The sequence below is a fragment of the Talpa europaea genome (genome assembly GCF_964194135.1).
Source record: "Talpa europaea genome assembly, chromosome: 8".
In the NCBI taxonomy this organism is placed as follows: Eukaryota; Metazoa; Chordata; class Mammalia; order Eulipotyphla; family Talpidae; genus Talpa; species Talpa europaea.
This window is the reverse complement of record NC_140075.1, coordinates 50,457,834-50,478,318: the sequence shown is the minus strand read 5'-3', so window position 1 is coordinate 50,478,318 and position 20,485 is coordinate 50,457,834. Positions and strand designations below refer to the sequence as shown.

The 20,485-nt window shown below is 42.3% G+C and overlaps 1 protein-coding gene across 1 annotated transcript; it reads left to right on the top strand.

Annotated features, from left to right (window-relative positions):
• Window positions 1-1,320: 1,320 nt before the first annotated feature.
• Window positions 1,321-14,782, top strand: CIAO2A (cytosolic iron-sulfur assembly component 2A; the record flags this gene model as incomplete). Its single annotated transcript, XM_084239529.1, has 5 exons — window positions 1,321-1,444; window positions 6,664-6,828; window positions 8,627-8,676; window positions 12,702-12,747; window positions 14,685-14,782. 5 exons carry the CDS (start codon window positions 1,321-1,323, stop codon window positions 14,780-14,782), a joined length of 483 nt encoding a protein of 160 aa, XP_084095655.1.
• Window positions 14,783-20,485: the final 5,703 nt, after the last annotated feature.

Sequence of the window (20,485 nt, the reverse complement as noted above, 5' to 3'; positions counted from 1 at the left end):
GCGGAGCGGCCAGCGGCTGCAGCCCCCAAATCCCAGTCCCGAAGGGCGACTCGGAGCTCTTTACCCAGGGGTTAGAGGGGGCAGAAAAGGAGGATCGAGCCTCGCTCAGGTTTCTAGGGCTCTGCATAGCTTTATTTTACAGGCTTCTTAAAGAGATGCACTTTGAATAAAGTAGTCTGCAACCTCTATATGCCACTTAGCATGCCAAGTACATGCCAAGTACACGTGCCCTCATAGATTCAATAAATATTTTTGAGGTCTCTGACCAGACTACACTAAAGTTTCACCCTTTATCCTTTGGAATTTAGTGAAGTCATTCAATGAAGACATACTGACCACCCACTGTGTGCTTGATATCCGGTCATACATTTGAAATATGCAAATAAAGAGTGTCACCGCAGCTGACACTCACTTCAGGCCTGACTTAGGAAGAAAGCTTTCACCCGGAGCGTCTCTCTTGGAGAAGTAACCTTGGAATCTCCAGCACACGCTCCTCCAACACTAGCAATCAAGATCTCCTTTCCCCAGGATTCATCTTTAGCTTATTGAAGGCGCTGAGAAAGGCAGCAGTGGCGAGTAACAGACCGTTACACACACACACACACACACACACACGCCCACAGCGGACACTACGCCTCCCAGAATACAGCTCTGGTTTTGTTTTGTTTTTTTAAAGATTTATTTATTTATGCACACAAGAACCGGGGTACAGGCCAGAGGTGGGGGGGAGGGGTTTGAGAAGATTCACCAGAGACAGAGTGGGGAACAGAACAGGCAGACTGACAGAAATACACTGCTGAGGGTGTAACAGGGTGGTCCCCAGGAAAGGGGGAGGTTTGCGGAGTTTGGGCTGCCCCTCTCCCTGTCCTACAACAAGGGGAGCAGCAGGCGAGTCAGGAGAGGTCTGCTGCGCCTTGTAGGTACCTCCCTGGCCGGGGATCGAACTCGTGCTGCGGTGGCTGCGGACAGCTTCATAGGTCGCGTCTCAACCCCTTGCGCCACCAGGAAAGCCCCACGGCTCTGCTTTTTGACGAAAACATCTCACACGCCCCAGCAAGCAACGCGCCTCACGAGCCACGAGCAATTTTTTTCTCGCGTCCCGCCGAAACCGAGCAAAGCATGCTGGGGCTGGTAGTCCCCGCGGCTTCCTTCCCTAGGTCCTCCGCGCTGCTCCGCCCGGCCCCGCCTACTCTCTGCTACCCTGGACTTTTAGGCTAGACTTGGCCGGTTTGAAGACCAGGAAGTCGATAAATCGCGGTACCGGCTGCTGAGAGACGGTGGCTCGGGTGGGACAGTCGCCAGGGATGGCGGAGCGTGAGGATGGAGCGAGTGTCCGGGCTTCTCTCCTGGACGCTGAGCAGAGTCCTGTGGCTCTCGGGTTTCTTTGAGCGGGGAGCTGCCCGGCAGCCCCGGATCATGGAAGAGAAAGCGCTAGAGGTTTATGGTAATTAATTTTATTCAGGGCAGCATTTTACGCGGAGGCGGGGGTAATGAGGCCCTCACCTGAGGGCTGGGCGTGGAGACTGTGGTTTTCCCTACTGTCTTCCGGCGCGTGGGAAGCGTTTCTCCGGGGGTCCTTGAATCTGGAGGCTATGTGACTCTTCTTTGGACTCGGGCGCTTCCTAAACTGTGGGGCAGGCTGAACCTGGAGATCTTAAAAGCTTCTTTCCGCTCGTCTGTCCTACGCCCTAGACTTCTGAGTACAGTACGAGTCGACTAGAGTGCTTGGTTAGGAAGCAAAACCGGCCTGTTTGCATTACTTAATTGAATTCTTCCTTCCTGTCCTTAGTTTCTACAAAAACACTCCTCTTGCCACAGGCACTGCTGGGTGACTGCCCAGTTGGGGACTGGCCCAAGGTCACAGCTACACTTCTGCTGCAGAAGCTATAGGCAGAGTCCCCCGAAAAAGGAGAATGAGAGAGGCTCCTCAATAGGCGTGATTTAACCCAGTCAAATCTGGAGTGTTACACACACACACACACACACACAGCACAATATATATTGCACTGTGTGTGGGTATATATATATATATATATATGCAGATATATGGAATATATGTATATATATATAAAACATCTATATCATCTGTTTAACCCTTGGGACAGTTTTCATTGTACAGATGAGGAAACAGAGGTTTAGAATGGGTTAAACTGCTTCCTGGAGTTCACACTGCCAGTACAGAATCAGCAACGACCAAAGCCCATGTCTTCTAATCCAATCTTAGTGCCCTTTCCACCACTTCACAATTGCCTTGTGAGTCTCCTTTTTGAATTTAAGTAGTAGTATTTTGGAAAAAACCAAGTATACTGCCTCTGCCATTCAGAGATTCTTGTCGACCAAGGGTAAAAAATCAAATGAGAATACAAACATAATTCAGTAAGGTTTATAGGCCAATAGAAGAAAGTCATGGATGGAAAATGCCTTTGGAACTAATCCAGTTTATGTCTTTCTTGATGGAGCAGGACTTAATCCCAGCCAGATGATAATTATGAGTGGAATCATCTGCGCTGGGCAGGTGGACACATTCCTCTCCTGTCAGAACTGTGTGCAGCATCTAGAGACAGCAGGCACCTGGGATACAGCTTTGGAAGAGTGATGATTCTTGTCCTTAAGCTTATTTTGAGGGAGACTTGCATATGTAAAAACAAAATGTTTCTTACTATATATAGTAGTATATATAGTATATATAGTAGTATTCCATAACCTGGAATACAAGATACAGAAATTCAGAGGAAGGAGAGATACTAATCTTTAATTGTGGGATCTGGAAAGATTTTAAGAAGTGTAAGTAGTATATGGATATATCATGGGTAGTGGGCATACTCATCAGAGGAAAGTAGAGCAGAAGTATGGCAGTGAGAAAATAACATGTGTAGGGGAATGGCAGATAGGTGGGGCTAGAGAACAGGAGGGTCTGTGGTGAAAGGTGGAGGGGTCATCAAAAATTGTTTTAAACAGTAGGTTGGAATTGGACAGTGAAGCCTTAAGTATTAATGAAGACTTCAGTATTAGTTCAGAGCCACAGAAGACTTAGTAATAGGAGAGCAACATTACTTTCTTTTTTTCAAGAAATAAATCCAAATCTCACAAACCACTAAAAAACTAGAGAACTTTAATAAAGGGTAAGTTTTAAATCAGGGGTAAGTAGAAGTGAGCCTTACAGGGAGAAGATGTAGGATGAGGGGCAGCAAATTCCTTTTCAAAAAATCCTTGTTTCCTGGAGCTCCGAGATGACACAGTCTTCTGAAGAAGCTTTGTCCTCTTTTTCTTGCCTTAATTTTCAAATTCTTTTTTTTTAAAGATTTATTTATTTATTTATGCATACAAGAACTGGGGTGTAGGCCAGAGGTGCGGGGAGTGAGAGGATTCACCAGAGACAAAGTGGGGAGCAGAACAGGCGGATTGCCTGAAATACACAACTGAGGGGAGCAGTGGGGAGACAGGAGAGGTCTACTTTGCTGTGTGGGTTGCTCCCTAGCCTGCAGGAACTTGTGCTGCAGTGGCTGGTGAGAGCTTCACAGCACTGATCTTTAACCCCTGCAACACCAGGGAGGCCCAAATTTTCAAATTCTATTTGTAATTGAGTGATGAGCCTTAATTGTTGGGGGTAGAGGGGTGTAGGTAGAATTTGGTTGATTAGTTTTTCCCAGTTGCAGTTCTGATTACAGGGGTGCTATAAATATAAAACAAAACCTGAGGCTTGAGAAGATCATGCCCGTTTTATGTGAACTCTCTCAGTTTGTCTCGCTTTCTAACTCATCATTTCTCTTTATCACTCTCCTTCCATCTTTTTCTATAACCTCAGACTAAGAAGGAATTATTGTCCTCTCTAAAGCCAGCTCATATTCCCACACCCTGGGTCTCATTCTTTTGCTTATTATACTAATCCCCTTACCTCCCCTTCTAATAATTTCTTCCACTTGATCCTTCCCTTTGTGTTATAAAACATAGTCATTTCCCTTATTCTTGGCACTGTTCTAAATTCTTCTTAACGCTTGTCCTTCCTTTGCCCCCCACCCCTTCCTTGCCAAAGCTGTAGAACTACAGTTCCGATTCACTGCCTCTTTTGCAAGCTGGCTTCTGCTATCACCTCTTTACTGAAACCTGCTTGGTTTTTTTTTAGGTGACCTCCTGGGTGACAAGTCAAAGACATGTTTTAACTCTTACCAACCTGAATTTTTCTGCAGCATTTGATTTTGCTAACTACCCCTCTCTTGCCCTGCTTTTTGTTTTTCTTTCCCCTTCATTTTTTTTTAAAGATTTATTTATTTATGCATACAAGAACTGGGGTACAGGCCAGAGGTGTGGGGGGTGAGAGGATTCTCCAGAGACAGAGTGGGAGCAGAACAGGCAGACTGACTGAAATACACTGCTGAGGGGAGCAGCGGGCGAGACAGGAGAGGTCTGCTGCACCATGTGGGTAGCTCCCTGGCCATCCAGGGATCCAAGTCGTGCTGCAGTGCTGTACTCAACCCCTTCTGCCGCCAGGGAGGCCCTTCTTTCCCCTTCTAATCCTTACAATAGGCACTTCTCATAATGCTATCCTTGGGTCCCTTTTGTCTTTACACTACTGATTCTCAAACTGGGTTGCATATAAGAGTAGCCTGAAAAAAATTTTTTTAAGTTCCAGTGCTAAGGTCATACTCCAAATCAGTTGAACTGGAAAATCTGGTGTGGGGCTCAGACATTACTTTTTTTAAAAGCATTCTTGGGGGCCTCCCTGGTGGCGCAGCGGTTGAGCGCTGGGTTGCGAAGCTGCCCACAGCCTCTGTAGCACCGGTTCGATCCCCGGCTGCTCCCCGGCTACCGGGCGAGGGTCCCACATGGAGCGCAGACCTTTCCTGCCGCCCGCTGCTCCCCTCAGCAGTGTACTTCGGTCCTTCTGCCTGCTCTGCTTCCTGCGCTGGCTCTGGTGAATTCTCTCACTCTCCTGCACTTCTGACTGTACCCAGTGCTTGAATAAATAAATAAATAAAATAAAAATAAATAAGTAAATCTTTAAAAAAAAAATAAATAAAAGCATTCTTGGTAATCCCATTGTTCAGTCAAGATTGAAAACTTCTGTTCTACTTACTGTTCATAACATTGTTGAATCTTACAGGTTCAACAATCACTCTCATCTTTGTACTCTCTTAAACTGTATGCAACAGTATTTGCTGTAATATTCCATTCGGTTATCCCTGAAGCACCTCAAAATCCTTACATATAAAATTGACCTTATTTACACTAGCCCCACCACATTGTCTTTTTATCCTGTCAGTATTCTTCTAAGCACTTACACTTAAAATCTGAGTCATCTTCCTTTCTTCTCTTTCCTGTCTTCTATATCCAAACTTTTGTCAAATTCTGTTGGTTCTGCCTCTGGAATTCTTCATTTATCCCTTCCCCTCTGTTACTATTGTCATATACCTGTTTTAGGCCTAGTTTTTCAGTAGGTATACCTGGCTCTTCTCTTTAGTTCTGAGTGTCAGGTGGTGCGTGAGTTATCAGCTGGCATTATAATGACGTGATGTCCTCTTGCCTGTAGCTCACTGAAAAAAGCATTGGCAGTTTGACCCAAATCTTTATATCCTCTTTACTTATACTGGGTTCCAGGCAAACTAAACTTCTTTTTTTTTTTTTTAAAGATTTATTTATTTATACAAACAGTGGGTACAGTCAGAAGCGTGGGAGGGTGAGAGAATTCACCAGAGCCAGAGCAGGGAGCAGAACAGGCAGAAGGACCGAAGTACATGCTGAGGGGAGCAGTGGGCGGCAGGAGAGGTCTGCGCGACATGTGGGATCCTTACCCGAAGGCCGGGAATGGAACCGGTGCTGCAGAGGCTGCGGGCAGCTTGCAACCCAGCGCTCAACCGCTGTGCCACCAGGGAGGCCCCAAACTAAACTTCTTGTTCTTTACTTTCCTTCACCTTCAATATCAAATATTGAAATATTACCCCTTTTTAAAGACTTGATTCAGGTTCCTTTCCATAAATCCTGATGCCACTTTCTCTCAAGCTAAAAGTTATTTCATCCTCTTTAGCTTCCTCTTTTTCTTTTTTAAATTTTAATCCATGGAAATATTTCCAATTTCTAATTTTTTTTGAGAATGAATTTACTTAAAAAAATCAGTCACTTCTTTAGCTTTTTTTTCTTACAGATTTATTTTTATTTATGCATACAAGAACTGGGGTACAGGCCAGTGGTGGGAAGGGAGTGAGAGGATTCACCAGAGACAGAGTAGGGAGCAGAACAGGTGGATCTATTGAAATATACTGCTGAGGGGAGCAGCAGGCAAGATAGGAGAGGACTGCTGTGCCATGTGGGTTAGCTCCCTGGCAGGGGATCCAACTTTTGCTACAGTGGCTGCTGATAGCTTGATAGCACTGAGACATTAACCCCTGCACCACCAGGAAGGACCTACTTTATTAGCTTTTATAATGCTTTTCCCATTATATTCTCTCTGCAGTGTGGGATCTAAGAAATTGAATATAATCTAATAATTGTCCAAGAAAAATTTTCTCCAAATGAAAACAATAGTAGAAATTTCTGTTAGAACCTGGGAGTTGCTATAGAATTTACTTAAACAAAAAAGAGGTTAGCGTTTGGGATTAGAACGGGCAAAATCATCCTTATTTAGAATACCCAGGTTTTAACATAATTCCTTGTCTGATGATTTTGTAGATTTGATTCGAACTATCCGGGACCCAGAAAAGCCTAATACTTTAGAAGAACTGGAAGTGGTAACCGAAAGTTGCGTGAAGGTTCAGGAGATAAATGAAGACGACTATCTGGTTATTATCAGGTTCACACCAACAGTACCTCATTGCTCTTTGGCGACTCTTATTGGTAAGGTTTTATATATGTATATTTGTGTGTCTGTATGTTTTTGTTTGTGTGCATGTGTGTGTGTAAAATTTTCTAAACTATTCTAGCTAATATTAACCCAAATAATAATTAGCATTATGTATCACACTTCATTGTTTACAGAGTATTTTCATGTATTCGTCTTCTGTGGTCTACTAGAGAGTTGATATATTATTAATTTTACAGATGAGGCACCTGAGGCTTAGAGTTTAAGTGACTTTCTCAGAATCATATAGCCAGAAAGGAGTGAAGCTGAGGCTCAAGCCTAGGATCTCCTGACTCCATATGTGTTTCTCCTATAGTTAGGCCATGTTGCTTCTCTCTTTATTTTTTTTTAATATTTATTTATTTTTGCATAGAAGAACTGAGGTGTAGGCCAGAGGTGTTGGTGGGTGAGAGGATTCACCAGAGACAGAATGGGGAGCAAAACGCTGCTAAGGGGAGCAGTGGGTGAAACAGGAGAGTTCTATTGCACCATGTGGGTTAACTCCCTGGCCAGGAATTGAACTCACACTGTGGTGGTGTTTATGCTAAGACTTAACCCCTAGGCCACCAGAGAGGCCCCATGCTGTGTCTGTTAAGTGTACATGCCAACAATTACTGGGGAGTGAGTGTGGATCTGTTCCTCCTTCCAACTCTGGAGATTGAAGTGAGTGCTTCTGACTAGCACTGCCTTCATCACCATCTTCTCCCTTTAGCTGCTGTACTGGCTTCCATGTAGAATGGGCAGAAGACCTGGTAGAAGGGTTTTTTTGGAGGTAGTTTTCTATTTGGGAGGCTGCATTCCCAAAATTTTGGATTAGTTGGCAGTAAGATATAAAATAGGTGGGCCTCCCTGGTGGCGCAAGCACTGGGTTGTCAGGCTGCCTGCAGCCTCTCCAGTGCCGGTTCGATCCCTGGCTGCTGGACGAGGGTCCCACATGGCGCGCAGACCTCTCCTGCTGCCTGCTGCTCCCCTCAACAGTGTACTTCGTCACTCTGCCTGTTCTACTCTCCACTCTGGCTCTAGTGAATTTTCACCCTCCTGAGTTTCTGACTGTACCCAGTGCTCGTATAAATTAAAAAAAAATTTAAATAAATAAATAAATAAATATATAAATAATAAAAAAGATATAAAATAGGTGTCTTTAACTATATATATTGTTTTAAGGAAGATAAAGAGAGTTTATTTCAGACCATATTCATCAGTAAGGGATTGCATAATCAAGGATGGTGTATATGGGGTGAAGCTGAACTTTAGATGAGCTTTTAGGGAATTAACTCTGTTTTTACCTTGCAGGCATAGAGGGTTCCAAATTTGAGAGGCTTTTGTGGTCCTTTTTAAGTTGCTTCTATATGCTCCTGCTTAGTTTAAAATTTTTTGCATGGCCTGACATGTTGCAAGCATTCAATAAAATTTAATGAGTAAGTTGAATGTTGCTTGAAGGGAAATTGATGTACTAGAAAGGATCTTGTCTCTGCAGTGGTCTTTGGTTCAATCCAGCTCTTTCTTTCTACTGTCTACTAACTCAATGACCTTGGGCAAGTTACATTGTGACTCAGGTTCATAATTTGTAGAAGAGGATTGGTAATACCTTTTCACTGAATTATGGCGAGCAATGTGTTAGTTGATATACTAAATTGCTAGCATGGTCCCAGATTCAAAGGCTCTACATTGGATTGAGCTAAAAATGATTTCAGATACCATATTATACGGGGCCACCTCCACACTTGAAAAAACTGTATGCTTTTTCAAGAAACAATAAGAAGAGATAATTACTTGGGACTCTTTTCCTTTCAGGGCTGTGCTTAAGAGTAAAACTTCAGCGATGTTTACCATTTAAACATAAGGTAAGGAAAATGTGTTTTGTTGTTTTATAATAGCTTTACTGAGATTTAATTCACATATATACAACTCACCTATTACAAGTGTACAGTTTAATGGTTTTTTAGTGAATTCCCAGTGTTGTGCAGCCACCACTACTATCAATTTTGGAATATTTTCAATACTCCAGTAAGAAATCCTAGTTAGGGCCTCCCCTGGTGGCGCAGTTGGTTGAACACAGCGCTGTGAAGCTGTCCGCAGCCTCTGCAGTGCTGGTTCGAACCTGGCCTGCTGGCAAGGGTCCCACATGGCATGGCAGACCTCTCCTGCCTGCTGCTCCCCTCAGCGGTGTGTTTCAGTCAGTCTGCCTGTTCTGTTCCCTGCTCTGTGTCTGGTGAATCCTCTCACCCTCCTGCGCATCTGGCCTGTACCCCAGTTCTTGTGTAAATAAGTAAATAAAAATCTTTAAAAAAACAAAAAACGAAATCCCAGTTAACAGTTGATTGCCATTTTCCCCCAACTCTTTTGTATCCCTAGGCAACCAATGATCTACTTTTTTGTTTTTGTTTTTAAACATCTTTGTTCGGGCCTCCCCTGGTGGCGCAGCAGTTGAGCACTGTGCTGAGAGGCTGCCCGCAGCCTCTGTAGCGCCGGTTTGTTCCCCGGCTGCCGGTGAGGGTCCCACAAAAATAAAATAAAATAAATAAAAAATAAACATTTTTGTTTATTTTTTCCACAATATAAGATGTCTTCCCTCAGGTGGGGTCAACATAGTTTTTCCACCACCAAAGTACCTACAGTCCTCCACCTTATTCCACCTTACTTTCTCCCCTCTCTATTCTCCCCCTCGCCCTCCTCCACCATCCCTCCTGAGTGTCTCAAATCTATGGCCTGCTTTCAGGGTCAGTCTTACAGTTTGTCTTTGTCTGATCTTTTGTTTAGTTTCTTGAGATTCCATGTATAAGTGAAACCATCCAGTATTTATCTTTCTTATTCTGACTCACTTTGCTTAGAATAATCCCTTCTAGTTCCATCCATATTGCCACAGATGGCATGAGTTTATCTTTTTTGATTACTGAGTAGTATTCTACTGTGCATATGTACCATAGCTTCTTGATCCAATATAGAATTTCTCCCCTTAGGTGCAGTCACCATAGTTTTCCCACCACCAAAGTGCCTACAGTGTTCCATCTGTTCTGCGGCATTTAGGTTGTTTCCACATCTTGTCTATTGTAAATGGAATTGCTATAAATATAGGAGTGTAGGGTTCCTTTTGAATTAGTATTTTTGTGCTCTTTGGATTGATCTATTTTTTTATCTATAGACCTATTCTGGATGTTTGATTTAGCTGGAATTACATAATTTGTGGTCTTTTAAGACTGACTTCTTTCACTTAGAATAGTATCTTTAGGGTTCATCCATGTTGTAGTATATATCAGTATTCCTTTTGTTGTTGTTGTCTTATACTATTCTCATGCATAATTTTCAACTAAAGTAAATGAGTATAGAATGACTTTTTTAGAGATTTTTTTTTATTGTTTCCCTGTCAGATATAGAAAAGACTGCTATGTCCAAGTGCATACTTCTTTCTTTATTTTTAATATATTTTTATATCGTTCATTTTTAAACAATGTTTGCTTACTTCCCCTCTTCAGGTGTAGTCCCCAGAGAATTTCCTTCCCCAATGCACCTGTGCACCATCACCTCAGTCCCCTGTGCTCCTCCCTCCCTCCCTCTGATCCCTCCTGCCTCCTCCTCCCCTATAGGATGTGTCTGATTTATAATTGTCTGTTTTTTTTTGTTGTTGTTGTTGTGTTTTATGTTGTTATTATTTTTCCCCTGATGTCTTATTTGGTTCCCCTATATTCCTGCTATAAGTGAAACCATTCGATATTTTTCTTCTTCCTTCTGACTTATTTTACTGAGTATAATTCCTTCTAGCTCCATCCATGTTGCTGTGAATGGCATGAGTTTATTAAAGATATTTTTTTAAAGATTAATTTTTTTATTTATCCATACAAGAGCTGGGGTGTAGGTCAGAGGTGTGGGGGTGAGAGGATTCACCAGAGGCAGACTAGGGAGCAGAACAGGCAGAGCTATTGAAATACACTGCTGAGGGGAGCAGCAGTCGAGACAGGAAAGGTTTGCTGTACCATGTGGGGTTAGCTCCCTGGCCATGGATTGAACTCATGCTGTCATAGCTTGATAGTGCTGAGACTGAACCCATTGTACCACCAGGGAGGCCCAGTATAGAATGATTTTATACTTGTTACTTTGTTGTCTTATAATAAGAGCTAGTGTTATGCTGCCAGGAAAATTTATGTGGTGTTTCATCTTTTAAAAAAGATTGCATTAGATGATCTCTAAGGTATCTTACCCATAATAGGGTAAGATTTTTTTTTTTAACCACATTAAAAACGTATATCTCAGTAGTTGGATTTAGTTCATGTTTTAGTGTTCTTGGGAGAGTAGACATATCTTTATAGTATATGTCTATATAAATACATATATAAATAAAGCATATAGCATGCTTTATTTGCCATAGGATTTGTAGTAATTTGTGGACTTGTCTCAAAAGCTTTCTTTCCTGGAGGTTAGCTAATTTGAAGGAAATTAGCTAATTTGAAGGAAATTTGAAGGAGGTTAGCTAATTTGAAGGAGGTTAGCTAATTTGCAGGAAAACTAGGAGGGATAAATGTAGCCTGGCAATACTGCATGAGAAAAGAATGATGCTATATATATTGATTCCATTTTGTGAAATAAGAAACTTCCAACCTTGGGGGTGTGTGTGTGTGTATAAAAAAGTCTGAATTAGATTATATAAGTATGAAAAATGTATAGAAGAAGTGTTATATAAGTATGAAAAATGTATAGAAGAAGTGGGCCTCCCTGGTGGTGCAGGTGGTTGAGCGCAGCGCTGTGAAGCTGTCCACAGCCTCTGCAGTGCGGGTTCTATCCCGGCCGGCCAGGGAGATACCCACCTGGCACGCAGACCTCTCCTGTCTCGCCCGCTGCTCCCCTCAGCAGTGTATTTCAGTCAGGCTGCCTGTTCGGTTCCCTGCTCTGTCTCTGGTGAATCCTCTCACCCTCTCACACATCTGGCTTATACCCTGGTTCTTGTATAAATAAATAAATCTTTAGGGCCTCCCTGGTGGCGCAAGGGGTTAAGCACAGTTCTATAAAGTTATCATCAGCCACGTCAGCACGAATTCGATCCCCAGCCTGCCAGGAAGCTACCCACATGGTGCAGCAGACCTCTCCTGTCTTGCCCACTGCTCCCCTCAGCAGTCTATTTCAGTATATCTGCCTGTTCTGCTCCCTACTCTGTCCCTGGTGAATCTTCTCACCCCCACACCTCTGGCCTGTACCCCAGTTCTTGTATAGAAGAATTACACTAGATTATTAATACAGCTTTCTTGGGACATGGGGCAGGGAGGAAGTTTAAATACTTTTGATACTGATTTAAGAGAAAGAGGTAGAGTGCAGGGAAGAGATATCCATGAGTAAAATAAATATAATCTGGGCCTCCCTGGTGGCCCAGGGGTTAAGTCTCAGCACTACTACCATGAAGGCCAACTGTGACTGCCTGAGTTTAATCCCAGCTTGAAGCTAACCCACATATGGTATGCAGACTTCTCCTGTCTTACCCACTGCTCCTCTTAGCAGTGTGTGTCATTAAATCCACCTGTTCTGCTCCCCACTCTGTTTCTGGTGAATCCTTTCACCACCCCACTCCAAACCTCTGGCCTATACCCCAGTTCTTTTATGCAAAAATAAATAAATAAATAAAAAAAAATCTTTTAAATATATATATAATCTCATTTGTTTAAAACTGTATTTGTATTCATAAAAAAAATATTTAATGTGAATATCTTTTGTAGACCTTGCCCATTGGCCAAAATTTAAAAATCCTACTAATTTCAGTCCTTGTTTTAGAAAAACTTGTCCCTAAATAGGATTTGGGCTTTTATCCCTCAACTCTTGAGTTCACTTTACATTCTACTTCACTTATCATTTAATAAATATTTTGCTGTTAATATTTTTCTTCCAGTTGGAAATCTACATTTCTGAAGGAACCCATTCAACAGAGGAAGACAGTAAGTGAACCTTGAATTATTATTAAAACACAACTTCAGGTAGTACTTTATTTTGGATACCAGGTTATTCTGCTAGCCAAGTATTTACTAGGTTGTTTGCAAAGAAGCATAAAAGTAGTTACTAGTTAGTTCTTGAGGTATAGAAATAGAGGTATTTCATAGGAGTAATTTTGTCATTGGAACTTCATGTGAACTAGAGCTAGGCCCTAAGGTTATTAACTAGTCGAGGCCAGTGGCTCTATTATCTATAAAGAATATCTAATCCCACGGATCTTGACTTTTAAGCTCTAAAGAGGGTTTGCTTCTTTTGTGGCAGGATAGAGGGCTGTATACTTGAAATTGAGGTCTAGCAAGTAAGGCTTTAGGGTATCTTGGGGGTAAATATTGTCTCTGTGGGTTAATGTACAAGAAAGGGAGTGGGAGATCTTCTTTATAGTGAGGATCTTTGGCTACAGAGAGAAATCAATCAGTAACCACTTAATAGCAGAGCTGGGGTTTGGGGAAAGCACAAAACAAAATGTTCTACATAGTATTACATTAAAAATAACAGAATTTTATCTACAAATGATAAGAGTACAAATGAGAAATACATTTAAAATGCATATTGTACTTAGCTTTCTTCTCTGGGTAAATTGAGAGGTTGGAAAGCGAAGAGGAGAGGAAGAAAGAGTCAGTAATAGAATAAGAGCAACAATAAGAAACGCAGAGAAAGACCAGACTCAGAAAGGCATACACAGTAAGAGTTGCAGAAGGGGAAGCTACTGCTTTCAGTGGAAAAGCCCATCCAGGAAGCTCTTTTGGTACTGTCACAGAAACTTAAAACCATCTCCTCTTTTCACAATTCCAGACATCATATAGATTATTTTATTCCTCATCGGCTCAATTTATTCAAATCCCATATGCTAGTGATTTCTGTCTCATAATTTAAAGAATAAAAGAATAAAAATAATATCCACATAGGATATTCTTTTGAAATTCCTCTTAATTATAGGATTAACTAACAGCAATGGTATTAAGCCTTGTGATTCTGGGTTTTACATTTAGTAAGTATTTATTGAGTACCTCCTATATGTGGGCACAATTTTACTTTTGAGATATATCTCTTCCCTCATAGAAGAAACAATGAATTGAAATCATTCAAAAGGAGACATTTTAGCAGCATCCCAGAAATGTTAGCCCACATTAAGAATATGGACATTTCTTGAATTCTGTCATCAAGAGTGCTTTTTGCAAATTATAGACAGCAGATAATAGGACAAGCTTTATTATATGAAGGACAGTGCAATCTGTTTTAAAATAAAAAGACCCAATAATTTAGTAGAAAGAGACATGAATAGAAAATTCACCAAGAATTAATAAAGATGAGAGAATGTTCTCACAATTAGTGAAGGAATTGTAAATTACAATAACATGAAGCCGTTTTTCACCTCCTGTTATAGATGTGTGAGTGTTTTTATTAACAATGCCAAATATTTCTAGTAACCCGAAAGCTCCGGTATTGCTGTTGGCAATATGAAGTGGTAAATAATATTGAGAAACAAAATGATATGACTCAAACCATAAAAATAAGGTTGTGTGTTTAAAGGTACTTATTCTAGCATAGTCTTCAAAATTAATTTAGTATGCTTGTAATGTTCACTGTGCTAAATAATTCTGAAGTTTAAAAAATGAAAGTATAGGGAATAAAACTATATGGAAATATATATGTATATATAGATATATATAGGCAAAAACTACAAAGAAAATTACAAATAGTTGTGGTAGAATAGTAAGATTATAGGGCATACTTTTCTTTTAAGTCTCCCAGAACTTATGAATCGCCATAACCAGGTTTTAGTTCTCAAGGAATTAATTCTCCGTATTAACATACTGATAAAAATATTGTGTGGGACTACATGTTGACACAGTTCTGCTAATGTTTGCTGTGTGTTTTGCAGTCAACAAGCAGATAAATGACAAGGAGAGAGTGGCAGCTGCAATGGAGAACCCCAACTTACGGGAAATCGTGGAACAGTGTGTCCTTGAACCTGACTAATAGCTGTTTTAAGAGCCACTGAACTGTTGTTTAATGTATGTGTTTAAACTCTTTGTAAAATGCAAAAGACTCATGTTTAATATGTAGTTGATTTGTACCTCAAAGCATTTTTTAAAGGATTATTTCCAACAAGATTTAACAATAAGGCAGTACCTAGTTTGTTTAGTATATAACATTCTCAGGATTTGTAACACTTAAATGAGCAGACAGAAAAATATTTTCTACTTATTATGTGTAAGATGAGTTGCTATTTTTCTGAGGTCCATACTGATACAACTACTTCTCGTGTCAAATAGTTACTGTGCCCAAATGTATTCAGTTTAAATCATTGCTCTATAAAATAAATAAAGAGATGATTCTTATAATGATGCATCTTAGAATTTGTTCATTGAATTGTAAATTTCAGTGTAAATGTAGGTTCAAAGATATTTCCAAATTTTTTTTTTCTGATTATTAAGTATAAATAGAGATCTAAGCACCAAAAGGAACTCTTTAGATCAGACCTAGACCATGTCTTCCTCAAGGAGAGTCCTGGATCCATTCATAGATGTGAAACAAATGTGGAGATGATCAGCTGTCTTAATGTAATTCCAAAGATCCAAAAATCCTCCAAAGAGTTTTAATTAGACTGCTCTAAACATATGGGCTCTTGTACTTCATTCCGTTTGTTTGGTCATTTAAAATTTAACAGGGTGAGGGCCTCCCTGGTGGTGCAGCGGGTTGAGTGCAGCACTGTGAAGCTGTCCGCAGCCTCTACAGCATGGGTTCAAGTCCCAGCCAGGCAGGGAGATACCCACATGGTGCGGCAGACCTTTCCTTCTTGCCTGCTGCTCCCCTCAGTAGTGCTTTCGTTCCGTCTGCCTAATCTGCTCCCCGCTCTGTCTCATGGTGAATCCTCTCACCCTCCTGCACTTCTGGCCTGTACCCCAGCTCTTGTATAAATTAAATAAAAATCTTTAAAAAAAATAAATTAAATTTAACAGGGTGGTAGACAGCCTCCAAGATAAACCACCAGTGAGCCTTACTTCCTGGTATTCATGCCCTTGTATAGTTTTCTTCCATACTGAAGCAGGGCTGGTTGGTATAATTAATAAAGAATGGCAGAGGTGATAGAGTATGACTTCTAAGGTGTTGCAGCTTTCACCTTGAACCTCTCAGTTTACACATTCTATGGGATTTTAGCAGCCATGTTATGAAAGCACACAAGTAGTCCTGTGAAGAATTCCACACAGAGAGGAACTGAGGCCTCCCACCAACAACCAACATCAATGTCAGGCTGACATCTTGACTAGAGCCTCACAAGACCCTGAGCCAGAACTACCTAGCTAAGCCACTCCTGAATTCCTGACTGAGAAGCTGTGAGTAATAAATGTTTTTTGCTTACACACTAAGTTTTGGAGTAAGTTGATAGGCAACAATAAGTAACTAACATACAAGTTATTAGAATGGAGTGCTCCTGATTCTATTTTTTAATTTTTTTAAAAAAAGATTTATTTATTTATACATACAAAAACTGGGGTATAGGCCAGAGGTTTAGTGAGGTGAGAGGATTCACCAGAGACAGAGTGGGGAACAGAATAAGCAGATTGACTGAAATACACTGCTGAGGGGAGCAGCAGGCGAGATAGGAGAGGTCTGCTGTGCTATGTCGGTCACCTCCCTGGCTGGGGATTGAACTTGTGCTGCAGTGTCTGCAGATTGCTTCATAGTGCTGTTTCTTAACCCCTTGAGCCATGAGGGAGGCCCCCTCTCCTAACTTAAATTTAATTGATACTAAGGGAAAAACAGGAGAACTTGTTCCATGTCTTTTTTTTTTTTTATTTATTTTTTAAAGGAGAACTCTTTTTTTTTGTTTGTTTGTTTGTTTATTTATTTATACAAGCACTGGGTACAGTCAGAACCGCGGGAGGGTGAGAGAATTCACCAGAGCCAGAGCGGGGAGCAGAGCAGGCAGAAGGACCAAAGTACACCACTGAGGGGAGCAGCGGGCGGCAGGAGAGGTCTGCGCGCCATGTGGGACCCTCCTCTGGTGGCCGGGGAGCAGCCGGGGATTGAACCGGCGCTGCAGAGGCTGCGGGCAGCTTTGCAACCCAGCGCTCAACCGCTGCACCACCAGGGAGGCCCGTTCCATGTCTTGTAAACCTTTTTACCCTCTTTAGTAATACAAGTTTTGAGACCAGAGAGAGGTTTGGTAAGAACATTGATGAAGAAATAATTTATGGTGAAGTTGTTGCTGTGCTGCGTTCCAACCCTCATTTTGACACCTTCTACCACCATCTGCTGAGGGGAATTTTAAGGGAAGGGCTCAGAGTTTGGAAATGGGTTCTCTCTAGTCGGGTGACCTAAAAAACTGATACCTGACTTGTCCCTGGGAAAGAAAAGAAGTGGGCTAAAGACTGGGGTCTCCTGCCTAGGAAGTTGAGGTTGAGTGAAAGGCAAGACTAACTACTTTGATGACAGAGCCTTCATGGCAAGGGATCCATGAATGTTTTTGTGGACCCTGCTATGTGCAACCATATTTGACATTATTCAACAGGCCATCTGCAGAGCCAAGGAAACAGCAGAAAGGGTCTGGACCTGTACTACCTGAGGCCTGGGGTCTGAGGAGAGATGACAGCAAATGGAGATGCATCTGCCAGGGTAAATGGTGCAACAGGAACCTGGTAAGCTTATGAAAATTTCCACCCAAGAGAAAGAGCCAGCTCCAATCACCAGGCAGGCCCAGTGAGCACAAAGCCAACAAGTTAAGTAAGAACTGTCCCATTTCTCCCTCCTCCTTCCCTCAACGTCTTTTTTTTTTTTAAAGATTTATTTATTTATGCATACAAAAACAGGGGTACAGGCCAGAGGTGTGGGGGGTGAGAGGATTCACCAGAATCAGAGTGGGGAACAGAACAGGCAGACTGGTTGAAATACACTGCTGAGGGGAGCAGTGGGCGAGTCAGGAGAGGTCTGCTGCGCCATGTGGGCAGCTCACTGGCTGGGATTCGAACTTGTGCTGCAGAGCTGCGGACAGCTTCATAGGTTGCGTCTTAAACTCTTGCGCCACCAGGGAGGCCCCATTCCTTCCCTCAACTTCTTTTTTTTTGTTGTTTGTGTTTTTTTTAAGGATTTTTTTTTTTTTTAAAGATTTATTTATTTCTACAAGCACTGGTTGCAGTCAGAAGCGCAGGAGGGTGAGAGAATTCACCAGAGCCAGAGCGGGAACAGAACAGGCAGACTGATGAAACACACTGCTGAGGGGAGCAGTGGGCGTGGCAGGAGAGGTCTGCGCGCCATGTGGGACCCTCACCGGCAGCCGGGGATCGAGCTGGCCCGCTGCAGAGGCTGTGGGCAGCTTCGCAGCCCAGCGCGCAACCACTGCGCCACCAGGGGAGGCCCCTCCTTCCCTCAACTTCTAAAGCAGTAGAATAACTAGCAAGTAGGGTAGTTGAAAGGAGAAAAAAGGAGAGAACAAAAACTCTTTCCTAAATCTCTATTGTAGGTTTCAAGCCTGAAGCAAGCTTAAGTTAGCAAATTAGTTAATGCCAAATTTGTAGTTTTGACTATTAGATGTGACTAAATACACAATGAGATTTGTGTGATTAAAAGTAACAGGATTCATAGGTCTGCCCAAACCCTCACTCATGGGCAGAGGAAGATCATGCCTTCTCAACAAAGTTTCAAAGGTTAATAGGGGACAAAAATAAACATACAACACTGGTTATGGAAGTCCTGTTTCAACCATCTTGGCTTCTGCCAAAGCTCTGCAACTGTGGGACTGTCTCAGCATAGCTTGATCCCTGTATTCTTTTCTCTTGAGATTGTTAAAAATACAGGGCTTCCCTCGTGGTGCAGAGGTTAAAGTCTCAGCACTATCAAGCTATCACCAGCCACTGCGGCATGAGTTCGATCACTGGCCAGGGAGCTAGCTTACATGGCGCAGCAGACCTCTCCTGTCTAACCTGTTGCCCACCTCTGTAGTGTATTTCAGTAGATTTGCCTGTTGTCCTCCCATTCTGTCTCAGGTGAATCCTCTCACCCTCCTCCACTCCCCCCCCCCACTCCCCATACCTCTGGCCTACACACCAGTTCTTGTATGCATAAATAAATAAGCATTTTATTTAAAAAAAATTTTTTAAAGATTTATTTATTTGTGCATACAAGAGCTGGGATACAGGCCAGATGTGTGTGTGTTTGGGGCGGGGGGGTGGGGTGGTGGTGGTGGTGAGAGGATTTACCAGAGACAGAGTGGGGAACAGAACAGATAGACTGAAATACACTGCTGAGGGGAGCAGTGGGCGAGTCAGGAGAGATCTGCTGCACCATGTATGTGGGCCAGCTCCCTGTCCAGGGATTGAACTCGTGCTGCAGTGGCTGCGGACAGTTTCATAGTGCTGATGCTTAACCTCTTGTGCCACCAGGGAGGGTCCCAATAAATAAATCTTTTAAAAAATGAAAAGAGGGCCTCCCTGGTGGCGCAAGGGGTGAAGACGCAACCTATGAAGCTAACCGCAGCCACTCCAGCACTAGTTCAATCCGCGGCCAGGGAGCTACCCACATGGCACAAGAGACCTCTCCTGACTCGCCTGCTTCTCCCCTCAGCAGTGTATTTCAGTCAATCTGCCTGTTCCCCACTCTGTCTCTGGAGAATCCTCTCACCCCCAACACCTCTGGCCTGTACCCCAGCTCTTATATACATAAATAAATAAATCTTTTTTAAAAAAAGAAAGAAAAGAAAGTTGGTTTTTGAGGCAAGTTTTACAAGATGCGTTAAAGAGCTGTATAAGGTCATACTCCAGGTAAATAAAAAATAAAAATACGGCTGTCAGAGAAACCATTGACTTTGTGACACTGGAGCAGTAGCTTTGTGGAAAATGTCATTATCCCTGAATATTTTGCTATGAAAGTTCTCCTTGGCGCCTCTTGGTAACAGATCTTTAAATCTGTTACCCAGCATACATAAATAAATCCAGAAATACTAAAATATTCTGATTTTTAGTCATCACTATCAGTATTTCTTTCTAAATCACAAGTCCACTAGAAAAGGTACTTAGGACAAGCACTAAGTTTCTTCATGGAAGTCTATAATCCAGGCCCAGGGCAAGAGCAAGAGTTAAATGTACCTGGTATACAGCCTGTTTCATATTCTCTCACCCAGAGCATTGGTGTGCATGCAAGTGCTTTCTGACTAGCTGTTTGCTTCTAAAAGATAATAGTAGTCATCACTGGAGGGGCTTTGGACCTTATCTCCCAGGGTCAAGTTCACAGTAATCTCCAAGTTCTGACTATTTCTTATCACTGGAGCCTGATGGCCCAGAGAACTCAGGAAGCCATATACAGAGTTTGAAGAACAGGGCTGTCTCTTCCCCCCTTTCACAAGACCGCATACATGAAACTCATTGCCAGTATAAGATGGCTGATATCTACTGGAATGAGAGATCCCCCAGTCTATGCTTTCCCCAACTTATTGGTGTTCTCATCAATAGATAATTAGCACTTTTTAAGTACCAGGCACTCTCTTAGGTGCTAAGTTTTCAAAGATGAATCAGCCCCTGTTGGTTGTCCTGGAGTTTTTATTTAATGGCCTCTGCTTTCTGTCCCTCTCTGCTGCAAGCAGTGAGTGATGTAGGCCCCATCACATCTAGTACTGAGCTTGTCCTGGTCAGGTAGAAACAAAGGTCACATAGCCAAAACCAAAAACCTTAGGAACTATCTGGTGAG